At 43.2% G+C, this 15471-nt stretch overlaps 1 protein-coding gene across 1 annotated transcript in view; it reads left to right on the top strand.

The window, feature by feature from the left end:
- Positions 1-15254: 15254 nt before the first annotated feature.
- Positions 15255-15471, top strand: part of TUSC3 (tumor suppressor candidate 3) — a 362952-nt gene continuing 362735 nt past the window's right edge. The window contains exon 1 of the mRNA XM_019526355.1: positions 15255-15416. Coding sequence (XP_019381900.1) covers positions 15285-15416 — 132 coding nt within the window. The 5' untranslated portion in view covers positions 15255-15284. The remainder of the gene's footprint in view (positions 15417-15471) is intronic.

Here is a 15471-nt window from a genome sequence, read left to right on the forward strand (position 1 = left end):
TGCCAGCTTTTTATTAAACTGTCTTGTGTTTTCAGTGTTTTGAGCCTGAATGTTTGGAGGAGGGAGGTAAAGTCATCCATTAATGTAAAAACAAATTAATTTATTACACCTTACATTAAAAATGCATAGCTTTAGATCTGTAGATTTTATGGCCAGAAAGGGACCATTTTGACCATCTATTTTGATTCCCTTCTCAAACACAAATGCATGAAATGTAATACAGACATTCCTGTTTCACTTATGCCTCAGGTAGAGAATATCTTTCAAAATGATTTCCAGGCTTGATTTAAAGACTTCACATGAAGAAGACTCTATTATGGCTCTATGTCAGTTCAATTAAACAGTTATCACTGATAAAAATTTGCACCTTATTTCTAGAATGAATCTTAGCTTCTGGAAACTGAAGCTATAGACTCTTTCTATGAGTGTATATTGTAAATTGAAAAGCTTTCTACCATCAGAAAACTCTTTTTGTAGGTACTTGTACATCAGGATCCTCTTGCCGTATGCCTTTCTCATGGATAATTAAATATTAACTTATATTAGGCCCCTGGCATATGTTACAGTTAAGATGTGATTAACCAGTTACTTATGTCTTAAGTTGTTACCAACCACACATTAATGCAATTAATGGTGTGATAAAAGAAGGGATAAGCTAGAAAGGTATTACATAAAAGAAATGTGTAATAACTTTGGGGCTGGTTTCTATTACATCTTAAGTAATCATGTAGGCAGAACGAGGGTCCCAGCTTCAGGGTGTGTCCCTATTGCTGGAAACCCTGTGAGCTGATGGGGCTCCAGGGGGACACATTGTACACTTCTGTATTTGGGAGCCCAGATCAGCTGATGGGGCCCTCAGCTGTGAGAGCTTGCTACCTTCTGGTACAGGCGGAACCCAGGATCATGATGGCATAGCAGGAAGCACAACTGTGTGGTTCAGAATCTATGACATCTTCACTGGCACATCTGGCATGGGCCTTAGTCTCTTACTGTGAGGTAGGTATCAGAACTCAAATTAATCTTGTTACTCTCTTCTGAGTTCTTTCCAATTTTAAATAAAAATTTAAAAATGTAGATGCCAGAACTAAGCAAGCTATTCTAGTACTTATCTCACAAATTGCATATAGCATGGAATATCATTTACTGAGTTCTGCTTTGGGGGATTTTGCACAGTTCCACAAGCAATTCTTATAACTAAACTGGGAAGATGCAGGCTAGATAGAATTACACAATTTTTTTTGTATTACTGCAAGCAAAGAATAACCATAAATGAAGATATCACAAGTGGGTTCAATAGTGGTTTGTTCTAGGTCTATTGTCGTTTAACAATTTTATTAATTACTTGGATAAAGAAATAGAGAGTATTCTAATAAATTTTTATATGACAAACCTGGTGATGACTAGAAAATTATATTTAGAGGTTTGCCTTTAGGAACTGGCTTACAGTTAAAGTAGATATGCAATAGAACATAGGGTTAATTGGTTTTTAAAAGCCTGTTTGTGACAAAATTTTGTTCAAGGCCCCTGTGTCTGGAGCAGGCATAAATAGGCTGGGAAATTCAAAGTGTTCTACACTGTTCCCTGATCACTCATAATGTGAGGTAAGGGACTCTGCTGCAGCCAGGTCATAGTGACCAACTGCAGAGCCCTTGGGATTTCTGGTTTTTGTGGATGGACCAAACTAGGAGACCGGTAAATGACCTAATTAAGATGTGTGCATGTGACAGGTTTGGGAAACAAAGGAATATTCTGACAGGACAGAAAGTGGACACTGTGATGACCATAGGGAATCCAATCAATGATGCCCTGGAATGAAGAGTCATCAGAGGAGAGAAAGGATAGAAAAGGAGACATTTCAGAATAGCAAAGGGCCCCTGCAGGGGAAACCTGAGGCCACCATGAACAGAGGGCACACCACTGGCCCATCTTGCCCAAACCATGAGGGCACTCTGCCTTCAACCTCCAGGCTGCTTACATCTGACATTCAAGACAGAACCACAGGATGAAGCCCTTGTACTGGTCAGTTGTATCAGTACGAGGGCTCTATGACAGCCCTAGGACTGGTAAATATAGAATTGAGGAGGTTATTATGTTTGTCTTGCCTGCATTATTCCTATCTGCTATCACTTTGTATCAATAAAATTTGCCTGTTATTAAATGGAGAAGTCATAGTTGGTTTGAAGGGTAAGTTCCATCCAGAACAAGGTATCTGGGTCATAGATCCAATGCTAACACCTAGTGGGGTGGGGGGCATTGCAAACAATTTGGAGCACAGGATTAAGGTTCAAAAGACTCTGATAAACTGAAGACTTGAGCTACAGACAAGAAAAGAAAATTCAAAGAAAAATGTAAAGGATTGCATATGGGGAAGAAAAGCCAAATACATGAATACAAAATCCACTATAGCTGTCCTGGTTTTAACACTGGGGAGAAGGAGCTGGAGAATATACTGAGTCATAAATTCAACATGAATCAATAATATTAAGAAATAGTGAACCCTGTACTTATGCGGAAGACTGTTATAGATGACACTAGATGTCCCGTTCAGCCCCTTTTCAGATTACTTATCAATACTTAATGCCCCTTTGCTTGTGTTAGCTCTTTCTGCCACTATATCACACTGGAAAGTCAAGTTCATTTAGTTAGTAGCTTGCCTTTGAAGTCCTTTTCAGTCACTGCATTCCAAAATAATTCATTATCATATAAACGTTACCTATATTCTTTGTTTCTTGATGTCCAGCATTTAATCTGTCTTTATAAAAAAAAAACCCTATATTTCTTGAGTGAATATTTTCATTACTAAATTAGTGGAACTTATTTGTTTTTGAAGCAGAATGGGTAACAACAAAGAAAAATCATAGACTGCAGTAGGGTGACAATTTGCTCCCATAAGATTAAACCGGTTTTAAGAAATAGCAGCAGGTGATCAACTACTAAGTTTGCAACGACATATTTATTAAACCATACCGAGGGTCCTCATCACTAACATATATGAGCCAAATTTTGACTATCCTCTAAAAACTGCAAAGACAATATTAACCACAACCTTGGAGGGTTACAACTCTATCTGAAAAACAGTTTTCTGTTACATTTTAACTCACATATACATATATACATGCATAGAATCATAGAAAATTAGGGTTGTAAGGGACCTCAGGAGGTCATCTAGTCCAACCCCCTACTCAAAGCAGGATCATCCCCAAGTAGATCATTCCAGCCAAGGCTTTGTCTAGGTTGGTGTTAAAAACCTTAAAGGATGGAAATTCCACTGTGGGTAACCTATTCCAGTACTTTATTACCCTCCTAATGAAAGAGTTCTTCCTAATATCTAACCTAAACTTCCCTTCCTGCAACTTAAGACCATTGTTCTTTGTTCTGTTTCAACTGCTGCTGCTAAGGGGAACAGTCTAGCTCCATCCTCTTTGGAACCGACCATCAGGTAGTTGAAGGCTGTTATTAAATTCTTCCTCCATTTTCTCTTCTCCAGGCTAAATAAGCCTAGTTCCCTCAGCCTCTCCTCATAAGTCATGTGCCTCAGCTCTCTAACCATTTGTGTTGCCGTCTACTAGATTCTCTCCAATTTGTCCACAACCTTTCTCTAGCAGGGACCTGAAAACTGGAGGGAGTATTCCAGCTGTGGCCTCACCGATGCTGAATAGTGGGGAAGAATCACTTCCATTGATCTGCTGGCAAAGTTCCTACTAATGCAGCCCAGTATGCCATTAGCCTTCTTCACAACAAGGGTACACTGTTAGCTCATATTCATCTTATTGTCCACTGTTACCCCCAGGACCTTTTCTGCAGAACTACTGCTTAGCCAGTTGATCCCCAGCCTGTACTGGTGCATGGGATTGTTCTGTCCTAAGTGCAGGACTTTGTACTTCTCCTTATTGAACCTCATGACACTTCTTTTGGTCCAATCCTCCAATGCATCAAGGTCTCTCTGAATTCTGGCTGTACCTTTCAGCATATCTACTACTACGCCCCAACTTGCTGTAATCTGCAGACTTGCTGAGGTGGCACTCTGTCACATCTTTCATGTCATTGATGGAGATATTGAACAAAACCAACCCCAGGACTGACTCCTATGGCACTTCACTTGATGCCGGCTGCCAACTAGATATTGAGCCATTGATTACTACCCTATGAACCTGACAATCCAGCCAGTTTTCTATCCACCTTACAGTCCAGTCTATTCATCCAACTTGTACTTCCTTAGCTTGCTTGCAAGAATGTTGTGGGAGACCATATCAAACGCCTTGCTAAAGTCAAGGTATTATACATACACACACACACATATACATACACACACCTACATGTTTCTTCTATTATAGAGATTGCAAATTTTGCTTCAGCTCAGATTAAGGGATTTACTTAAGAGCCACATAGGACTGACAGTAAGGGCTTATGAGCTTCATAAGGTACACAAGGTATAGTGGCTAAAGTAGGAAACCCAGCCCCTGTTAAAATACATAAAGGTCACAACAGTGCAGATTGGAGGCTTTTGGAATTTTTAAGACTTTTAAAATAGATTGTGGATGTAATCTTTTTCTTTAGGATATCCTCTACAGGACGAAGAAAAAGGATGAGGTAGTGAAAGGTTTGCCTCTACAAACATTATGGAACAAGAGGAGAAACACTCTACTTTAATTCCTACTTCATAGTGCAGCAGCAGTGGTATTCCTATTTAGGCAGATGAGGGAATCAATTGATTTAATGGCTAATTTGAATTCACTTCAGAGGCATTAACAGTTTGCTCTCCTTTTTAACAGTCTTCATATTCCATTAATCAAATTTAGCTTTCTTAGCTGTCTGATAACTGATTCTGGGTCTTTCCACCTATATCACAGCCTATTTCATAGCCTTAGAGACTATAACTCTTCTCAAAATCATAGATCCATCCATGGAGACTAGTCTTCAACAACAGGTAGATTTTCAGCTTAAAATTAGCCTCTGCTCCTTTGACAAATATATTATATTCTGATATATATTGTATGTGAGAAAATGTGGTATATTAGATCAGGAATTCCTAAACTGTTAATGACTATTTAACTTATTTTCTAATCTCAGAAATAATAGATAATTATAAATAAAAGGAAAGTTAAGAAGGAAACATAATACTAATTTTGCTGACTATGTAATTTTAAAACCTTCCTCTTTAAGAATGTTTTGAATAAAAAAAAAATATTTTGAAATCTGAAAGTCTTTCTATTTCTTTAGGAAATAGAAGTTTTGTAGAAACAAAAGTTCAACTCACCTCTACTAAGTTTTGACAGAACTAAAAGTATAGCCCATAAAATTAAGCAAATATAAGAAAGATTTAAAGTTCTAACTCTAAAGATGTTGGGGGAAAATTCTGCATCGTAGACAAAAGTAACATGACCATGAAGTTGAAGGTTTATAGTTCTACTGAAAATAGATTTCATAGTCATGAGCTGAAGTTCTTAGTTAAATGATACAATACAGGTGGTGAGACAAGGAAAAAATGATAGCATCTTATATTTAGATTAACTCATGCCTCTGAAAGGCATGCATCTTTTTCCTTCAGTAAAACTAGGAAAGAAAAATAAAATAAAATGTAAAATATAACTACTTCTGAATTTTTGTATTAGCTCTAAGCACTCTCATCTCTTTTTGTTTCTCTAATCTCCTTTGAAAATAAAGTATAAACAGAAAAGAAAGATGACACACCACATATCAAGAAGTAGCTTTTCACTCAAACATTGCTACTGCTTCTGTGACATTATGGCTAGGGACTGAAACTACATATAAAACAGGATAAGTGATCAGAAACTGGTCTAAACCTGTAACAGAACAGAAGTTCAGTGCACATAGACTGGGTTCAAAATGGTGGCACCTGGTCTAAGATAGACCTGGACCCATGTAGTATCAGACATAATTGATTTAGGTTAAAGCAGTCTATCAAATTTCAGTACCAGATCTCCTCCTGAATCAAGTTAGGTTGCAGTCCTGCAGCATTCCAGGATGCTTTGCCGGCCCACCGCTAACACTGTTTCGTAGGGCAGGTGACCTAGCCTCTGCTACCCTTTGTCTGCTCCAGCTGAGCTGGGTTGGCCTCACTCCTAGGCTGTCACAGAGCTGAGGCAGCAAAGCCTCTGTTCCCTAGCCTGGCCAGTGGCAGCACAGGGGATGGGCAATGGCGAGAACTAACCCCCACTCCACACCTGGCCCTGGCTTCCGCAGCTAGGGTCTACTCAGTAGGGGCCAAGCCTGCACTATGGGAGGTTTTCCCTTGTCTGCCTGGCTTGGCTGGGCTGCAGGGCTGCTCACCCTAACCCTGCTGCCTCCTCTCCCCACCCCTCCACCCTCTGCTTTTCAGCCACAGGGGAAATGGAGCCCCACCTCCGTCCTGGTCCTGGCCTCCACCTCCACAGCTGGGGTCTGCCCAGTGGGGGCCAGGCTTGACCTCCCAGCCACTGCCCAGCACTGCTAACAGGCTCTTGCCTGCATCTATCCTCAGTGAGGGTTGGGCTGCAGCAGTGACACCCCAACATGTGTTGGTTAGCTCATGCAGGGGTGATGGGGCCAGGCCCATGCAGCAGGGTCATCTGCTCTCCATGGTGAGATTATACTGTGTCTAGTGAAAAACCCCCAAGCACAATCATGACAGCCGTGATCCCCAGGGTCTGAGGGTTTCACACACCCCTAAGCCTTTGGGATCACAGCAGCTGCATTTCTTAGGGCCTGAGGTTTTCACACAACCCCAAGCTCTAGGGATCATGGCAGCCATGATCCCTAGGGCTCAAGGGTGCGTGAAACCCCCTGGATCCTGGGGATCACAGCTGCCATGATCTCTGGGGCTTGGAGGCTTTTCACTGGGCTTGGTGCACTGGTGGGGGAACAGGTTCTCCTCCTGCACAGGCCCAGACCCTCCTCCATGAGCCAGCCAGCAGAGGTGGGGGTGCGCTGCCTGGCTGCTGTTGAAAGCTGACCACTGAAGGGGGAGGCAGGTCTGGGGAGAGGGCCAGGCCAGCTAAACAGGGTGGCCTAGCTGCTGGGAGGTGTGCTTAATCACCCACCAGCTTGCTGGCCTCAGCCAGTGCAGGTATTTTGCTTCCACCCCTTGTGGAAGGTGGAAGGTCTGTTTTGTTCCCGTCCAAACTAACCTAGGACATGTAAAGTGCAAAACTTAAAGTACTTCCTCCTTGGACTCTTTGAATTTCTGTACTTAACCTGCGACATCATTGAAATTCCAGCATCTTTGGTAAATGATGATTATGAAAGCATTTCCAAGAGTTTATGTTTACATTTTTCTGACAATAATTTAATTGAAAATGCTATTTTATTTGAAGTATCAAACCCCAGATTGTTTGGACTGTGTGCTCCTGAAAAGGAGATGCTAAGTTTGGTAAACAATGATAAATTGAAATTGAATTCATGTTTGAGACTCTCCGTATGAATTAGTTTGCCTGTCTCAAGATATGTTTTTCAAGAAGGTGTGTTTATAGGATACATCACTATTTCAGTTGAACAACTTAAATTAATCCATTCAAGAATACTCTGTTTCAGAGCACTACAGTTATGGTTATTCACTCTTACCCATCTATACATCATTTAGGTTACCCACAATAAGTGAAGCATCATGTATTAATCCTTAAATAACATCATTTTGCCCATTTATGTTCTGTTTTATGTCTCTTCTCCAGAAGCAGAGAATAATACTTTAGAATAAATAGCATTTCAATAGTCGTTAATTATTACAATGACATATGTAATTAAATGTAATTCCTGGCAATGCTCTTGCAAGGCATCTTTTAATTTCTATGGAAAGTTTTCCATTGAGATACAGACAGAAGAGGTTGTGGCTCTTGTAAACATTATTTACTGCCTGATTGTGTTCTGGTTTTGTGTTATTGTTATATTTCTTCCTTTTATTAATAAAATATATATTTTTAATAAGTGTATTTTGCTCATTCTCATGATATCCCCCAAGGCATAATAAGAATCTTTTATGATTAAACAAGTGTTAGGTCACATCCCTGCCTTAGCATGAAGCATGGCAATTATCAAGATAGGTATCAAGATCTGACCTACCATTTTCAAGACAATAAATTTCCACAATTTTTGGATGAAATTACTTGGCAATCAACTTAAACTCCTTTTTCTGTTAAATTTCCCATAACATTTATATGATTAACAGCAGAAAATAAAATGCAAAGCCCTTATTTCAAAAGAGAAAACAACAGTCGACTACACTAAACAGTTATCAAGTAGTGCAACTAAATAGCTTGTAATGCTTCAGGGATCTTTGAAGAATAGCTGTAATAACTGTACTTCAAAATGCATTCCCCTGCAGTTCACTTTCTGTGTGGGTATTGAAAATAATAAACGTATATATTATATCTCCATAAACTCAAGGAAGATTACATTCAAATTCACAACCTTTTGCTATAGTTCTCTGCTTAGAGTCAGAAGTTAATACATAAGCAAATCTTCATCCTTAAAATATCCTTTGGTATTAAAGTCACTTGTCAAACCTTTTGGTTTTTTACATAACTATATGGCTAATCCATTTATTTGGATAAAAATAGATTATGATGCCATTCCTCTGCTTACTACATTTTTTAAATTACAGATGTCCATAGTCATAGACTTCAGATTTTATTGTGCTGTTATTTACCAACATTAAAAAATGTCAAATAACTTTCCAGGCCAGATGTTCATGGGTAGGAGTTAGACAGCTGGTCCATAAATCAAGTCAATAGCTCTACTATCATTCTTTTAACTAACTTATCTCATTTAAAGCTGTCCAACTTAACATGCATACTTCCTGAGTACAAAATATAAAATATGTTTTGAGTTAATCTGGGGATTGTGTATTGTTGTATTATGATAGGGCAGAATTAATATTAGGTGGTTTTCTGAGCATGACTCTGTGGCTCATTGTGGACTTATTACAGAAATTCTGAGTTTGGTTTCTCTTTTCCAACTCCAATATTCTTGAATGGTAATAAAGTGCAATAAACGTTGTATACCTCCAACTTTCAATTTCTACTGAAAACAATTTCTACATTGATTTAATATTATAGCTGTCATGCCTTTGCTTACTGGTAAAGTACATTTCAGTATAGCATTAAGGAAAAAAACCCAAACCCACAGAATTAATAAGCAATCAAACAACCCCCGAATCAAATCAGAATAAAAACATCAAGACAGGGAACTGATAACACATTTTTCATAGTAACAAATATTTGTCCTGATTCCGTCTATATACATCACAATGCAGTGATAACACTTCTTGCTAGATCAAAGATTTGCCTGGTTGCAGACATTATACAAATTATACTTTTTGGTATCTAAACAAAACATCAGGCCAGTAAAATAGACGTTGCTATTCACCTGGCGCTCCTAGCATTTCTTCCAGCCTCCTAATTTTTCCCCTGAATCCTTGTAATATTTATATCACCCCTGCAATCTTTGTGTAGGGTGACTTAATATTCTCTTTCCCCTCCAAGGCATTATGGTCTACATCAGAATTCACCTGTGTTTATATAAATAACATTCACTTAGGAGTGATGGCTAGAGAATTATATTTAGAAATTTGCTTTTAGAAATTGGCTAGTGGGAGAATAGATTTAACTTTATTAGAAAATGTTAAAAATTATGAAACAGGAATGACAAGGATTGTTAATTGTTACATTAGAACAATGGTCCATGGGAACTGCAAGGGTTAACTGGTTTCTAAAGTCTGTTTGTGGTGAAGATTAATATTCTGAGCATTTTAGCATCCAAGGGTCCCTTTGAGGTTGAGAATGCCTCTACCAGTGGTCAGCAGAACAATGTTTTGCTCAGAATGCATGTTACCCATACTTAGTGACCTTCACAGGTTACCTGTTGGTCTCTAGGTGGAGTTTAATAACCTATAAAGCCATAAATGTTTTGGAATCCGCCTAAAAGAGAGTCTTTTTCTCTCCACAAGAGATACTGCTGTGGCTATAGTTCAAAGTTTCTGAGCTAGACCTCCCTTATTATAAAGAAAGGGGGAGAACTGGGAAGGCATCCTTAATGTAGATACCATTATCTGGAATTTACTCCTTGACTTTTGATCTGAAATAGTTTGAACTTGGTTACATTATAGCGAGGATGCAAATGGTATTCATTTGATTGGAGTTTGGAAAAATGGTGCAGGTATGTTCCTTGAGGTTGCTTAAAGGAACTATTTGGCTCTTCTTTCCTAACTAGCTAAGTTATACCATTATGTCTACATGGTAATGCATTCTACTGGATAATTATTATTTGTCACTTTAAACCTAACTTCTTGTTATGGCACTTAAAGCTTTTGTGTGCATGTTTTATTGTTATTTAAACCTAAAAAAATAAAATAGCGTTTACACATTCTTCAGTAAATATTGTTCTTTGGTGAGTTGTTTATACAGATTCCATTCATGTATACAATGCTGGATGCTTTTGGCCAACAGTGCCCTTTAGGGTGACACCTGAAATGTATTTGTCCTCAGTCCTCTTTATTTAAAGATAAAGTCTTTCCAGCTATCAAATTTAACCAGAGGAAAGGTATGTTGGTTAACTTTCTGATTATGAGGGTGGTTAAGCACCAGAACAGGCTACCAAGAGAAGCTGTGGAATCTCCATCCCTAGATATTTTCAAGAGTTGGCTGGCATAGTATAATCAGTGATTATCCTTTCTTGAGCAGGGGTCCGGATTAGATGATCTGATGATGTCCCTTCCAGCCCTGCTTCTCTATGGTGCCTGAGTTCTATCACTCATACAGAACCCTATAGAATTAGGACTTTGTGCCAGTGGAGAAGGAAGGTGAGTGATAACATCCATGTGGACAACCCAAGACTACCAAGCGTTGACCCTGAGATGGTGCAGAGTCACTTGGAAGGACTGGATGGATTTAAGTTGGCAGGCCTGGATGAACTCCATCCAAGGGTACTGAAGGCACTGGCTGATGTCACTGCACAGCCACTGGCAAGAATATTTGAGCACTTGTGGCACAAGCACCAGGTCCCGGAGGACTGGAAAAGGGCCAATGTGGTCCTTATTTTCAAGAAGAGGAGGAAGGAGGATCCAGACAACTACAGGCTAGTCAGTCTCACCTCCATCTTTGGTAGTCTTTGAAAAAAATTATTAAGGCTCACATATGTGAGAACCCAGCAGGAAAAATTATGCTGAGGGGAAACCACCCCAGGTTCGTAGCAGGTAGATCATGCCTGACTAATCTAGTTTCTTTTTATGACCAGGTTACAAAGCACCTGGATGCGGGACTAGGGGTAGATATCATTTACTTAGACTTCAGGAAGGCCTTCTATATGGTATCCCATCCCATACCGGTGAACAAATTAAGAGGCTGTGACTTGGAAGATTACACAGTCCAAAGGGTGGTAAATTGGCTAGAGGGTCATACCCAGAGAGTGGTGGTGGATGGGTCGGTATCGACCTGGAAGGATGTGGGCAGTGGGGTTCCGCAAGGCTCAGTCCTTGGACCGATACTCTTCAATGTCTTCATTAGTGATTTGGACAAATGGGCAGAAAGCAATAGAACGCGATTTAACAGGGAGAAATGCGAAGTGCTGCACCTAGGGAGGAAAAATGTCCAACACACCAACCGCCTAGGAAATGACCTGCTCAGCAGCATTGAAGTGGAAAGGGATCTAAGAGTCCTCCAAAAGGAACATGAGTCGTCAGTGTGACAAAGTCATCAACAAAGCTAATGCCACTTTATCATGCATCAGCAGATCATGACAAACAGAACCAAGGAGGTGATACTTCCCCTCTATCGGGCACTGGTCAGACCGCAGTTGGATTACTGCATGCAGTTTTGGGTGCCACACTTTAAGAGGGATGTGGATAACCTGGAGAGGGTCCAGAGAAGGGACACTCGTATGGTTAAGGGCTTCCTTCCCCTACAAAGTATCTACCTTTCTTACTCGCCCCAAAATCTCCTTTCCCAAATTTGTAACACTAAACCCTCATCTTCCTTGTGCTTTCAGTTTTTATCTCTTAATTCCTCCCTATGCAAGATTTTCATGTGCATATTTTCTAAGACAGTTTGAGAGCCATCTGGAAAAAAAACAAAAACAAAAACACGCCCCCCCCCCACCCTGTTGATAAAAGCATAGTGTAGACTAATGCTTTCTTACCCCATTACCTAAAATTGGTTTCAAGCTAATTCTGGCAGGGTTAATTTCTACAGACTGTTGTCCTCTATCTCCTCAATCTCCCTGCTCATTTGAAAATGGGTAGACTACTTACCTTTTGTCTTCTCTACTTGCATGTTTGTAGCAAAATTCATTTCATGCATGAGCTAGGCTTACACTAATCTAAATAACTTTTTCATAAATAGTGTTTTGTTCCCCAGGAAGGGTAATTGGTGTCAAGCAGTAGATGAGCAAGGTCTTAAGTGACAGGGAACATCTAGGGCATGGGCAGGCAATTATTTTGGGTGGAGGGTTGCTTACCCAGTTTTGGCAGGCTGTCGAGAGCCACATGGGTAGCCCTGCCCCTTGACAGGTGCCCCGTCTCCTGGTCACCATATTGGGACCAATGTTCCATGGCCAGCACCAGTGGGGCCCAAAGCGGGGCACAGGTTGGCAGGGGTTTGTGCAGCCAGGCTGGGCAAGGGGGGAGCTGGCCTGGCTTCATAGAGCCTCTGCCGGCTGGGACTCTGCGTTCCTGCCACCTTGCTCTGGGCCCCGCTGGCACTGGCCCTGGGACACTGGTGTGGGCCCCGTGCTCCTGCTAGCTCCCCACCCACTCACTCCCAGTGCCCCCCAGGCCCACTGTACAGGTGGGGGGCAGTGGACAGCCCCGACCCCCTGCTCACTGGCAGGGAAGAAGCTGGTGCTGAGCATGGGTAAAAGCGGCCCCTCGCCCGCCCCATGGCTGGTGCTCCCTGCTGCAGGTGCTTGCAGCCCACGTGGGGCTGTCTGGAGCAGGCACAGGCAGCCCCACATTGGCTGCAAGTAGCTACAGTGTGGGGCACCATCCATGGGGTGGGTGAGGAGCCGCTTTTCCTTGCGCTCAGCACCAGCTTGTAACCTGGCCTCGCGCTGGCTCTGGGCTTGCCCATTGGGGCTGTGTGTGGTGGCAGCAGCTGTGGCCTCCCCCAGCTTGCCATGCTGGGCAGTGTCGGCTGCTGCTGCCTGCCTGGAGCTCGTGTGCTGGGCAGCCCAGTGATGACAGTGACAAACACTGCCTGGTGCGGCAAGCGGGGTGGGGGGGTGGCGTAGATGCTGTTACCACGTGCAACTCTGATGGGTGAGCCCAGGCTGGCAGTGGGACTGAGTTACAAGGTGATGCTCACAGCCTGTGTGGAGCTGTCCAGAGCAGGCACAGGCAGCCTCAGGTGGGCTGCAAGTGGCTGCAGCACAGGTGAGGGGCCACTTTTCATTTTTGACAGGACCAAGGGCAGATAAATATTAACTTTCTAAATTTTTTAGGGGCCCCGCAGGCCGGATAGAATGACCTCATAGGCTGAATCTGGCCTGCAGGATGCATTTTGCCCACCCCTGATCTAGGGGAAAATCAGAGCTATGGTTTGTTCTCCAGGCTGGTGTCTGTGTAAAACAAATCTTGGTTTGTCAGAACCACATTCCATTTCTGGTACCAATATGACAGATCAGGAGGTGGATACCTTTACCTGTCTAGTCCAGGGCCATTTAGGGCAGTAACATGCTAGCAACAGTTTCATAGTAATGCACATCTCATGTCCCACCAGTCAGAAATATCCACAATACCCATTGCTCTTGGCAGGGCAGAAAAAGGTGTACCCAGGTTGGAGATAGCTGAGAGTGAAAGACCAATACATTACAGGGGGCTGTCGCTGAAAGGTATGTAGATGCCCAGAAGACTACATAGGTAGGAAGTGGTCCAGGGAGTTTTCTGAGCTGTAGGTGTGGAGCACTGCTTGTGTGATTCCAGCTATCTCCAGCCCCCTCTTTAACAGTCCCTTAAGTTCAGGGAAACACCACTGGGAGCTGTCCAGCAACACTCTCCTAGGAAAGCTCTTAAGTAGGTTGTGAACCACCTGAACATGCATGGTCTCGGTTCTATTGTATTTGCAAAAGTACCAGATTCTCATAGCACCAACAGAAGTCAATGGAAGATTATGAAATACCATGTCCTAGGCCTCTCAAACCAGGCACCCAACATTTGTGATACTTTTCTCTCTAATCTCTCAAGAAAGACACTGAACAACAAGTAGAAAGAAAATACTAAGTAACTGTTGATTAGCAACTTCACGTCTTCCTTTCCTGTGCACTAGCAGAAGAATAGGTTTTGTAAGGGAAAAGTACCATATATTCATGTATTTGAAGACTGTATTGTAACATGAGGGGCCCACGTTTGGGATGTACAGGGAACTTTAGTACTTGCATTGCCTAATGTTTGCAGCGTTCCTTAATGTTCTTAACTTCAGTAACATTAAGTTGTGTGTGCAATTGAACTAAGGTTGAATTTCCATAGGACAGCAGTCTCTCAGTTTGCATAAGGGTCCCATTTGTTAGAGCTTTTCCTATTTACGATTGTAAGCACTAAGAACACCTCAGTACTCCCTCTTCTTTCTAGAGACACCCCATTAACGGAGGTGGCCATGCACACTTCGGAAAGCGTTGCTTGTACATTTTCTGCCTGCCCGCCCAACTGTTCCTGAAGACAGTGCAACCTGCCAAAAGCCCACCTGGGAAAATCACAGCTCTAAGTTTCTTTGTGCTGCTCACGGTGCAGATTCACAGCGGTGGAGCTGGGGGAGCTCGTGCAGGGGTAGCGGCCCATTCCTGCTGGAACGGGGGTCAGTTACAGCACCGGGAATGGGGACTGCGCTTAGAGGGGAGCGGGTGGTGCAGCCAGGAGGAGTCAGCAAGGCTGCAGGCAGTGGGGGAGAAGTCAGGGGCAGGGTGGTTTGGGACTGTCAGGTCCAAGGCCCTAGGGCCCCTGGCTTGTCATGCTGGTCAGTCCTGCTGCCCCACGGGCTGTGTCCCTGTCCCAGGCCCGGGGCTGAGCTTCATCCTCTGCAGCGGGCAGGGTCTTTTACCGGCCCAGCTGCGCAGAGTCCAGGACAGGCGGGCACTGCCCTGGGCCCTCCGGGCGCTGCAGCCGGTCGCAGGCAGGTGCCCCTCAGGGAGCCCCACCCCCCACTTCCCTCTGGAGGCCTCGCAAGTGACCCGCTGGCTACCGAGGAGTGGGTGGGGAACTACCATTCCCAGACGCCTTTGCGCTGCGGGCCGCTCCTGATTGGCCAGCGCCGCGGCCCAATCCGCGGGACGACGCGGGGGTCGCAGGTGCTCTGCGGGGGCACAACATGGCGTGGGGAGCACAGGCGCCCGGGCGCTGGCACCTGCCGGCCGGTAGCGTCCTGCAGCGCCTCGCGCCGCTCCCGCTCCTCCTGCTGCTGCTCTGCGCGCCGCTCGGGGGCGGCCAGAAGAAGAAGGAGGTTAGGACCGCCGCCCCCGCCCCTGCCCCCGCCTCCGGCCCGGCTCGGCCCGGGC

The sequence above is a fragment of the Gavialis gangeticus genome, unplaced genomic scaffold (assembly GCF_001723915.1).
Source record: "Gavialis gangeticus isolate Ggan-Ray unplaced genomic scaffold, GavGan_comp1, whole genome shotgun sequence".
Lineage (NCBI taxonomy): Eukaryota > Metazoa > Chordata > Crocodylia > Gavialidae > Gavialis > Gavialis gangeticus.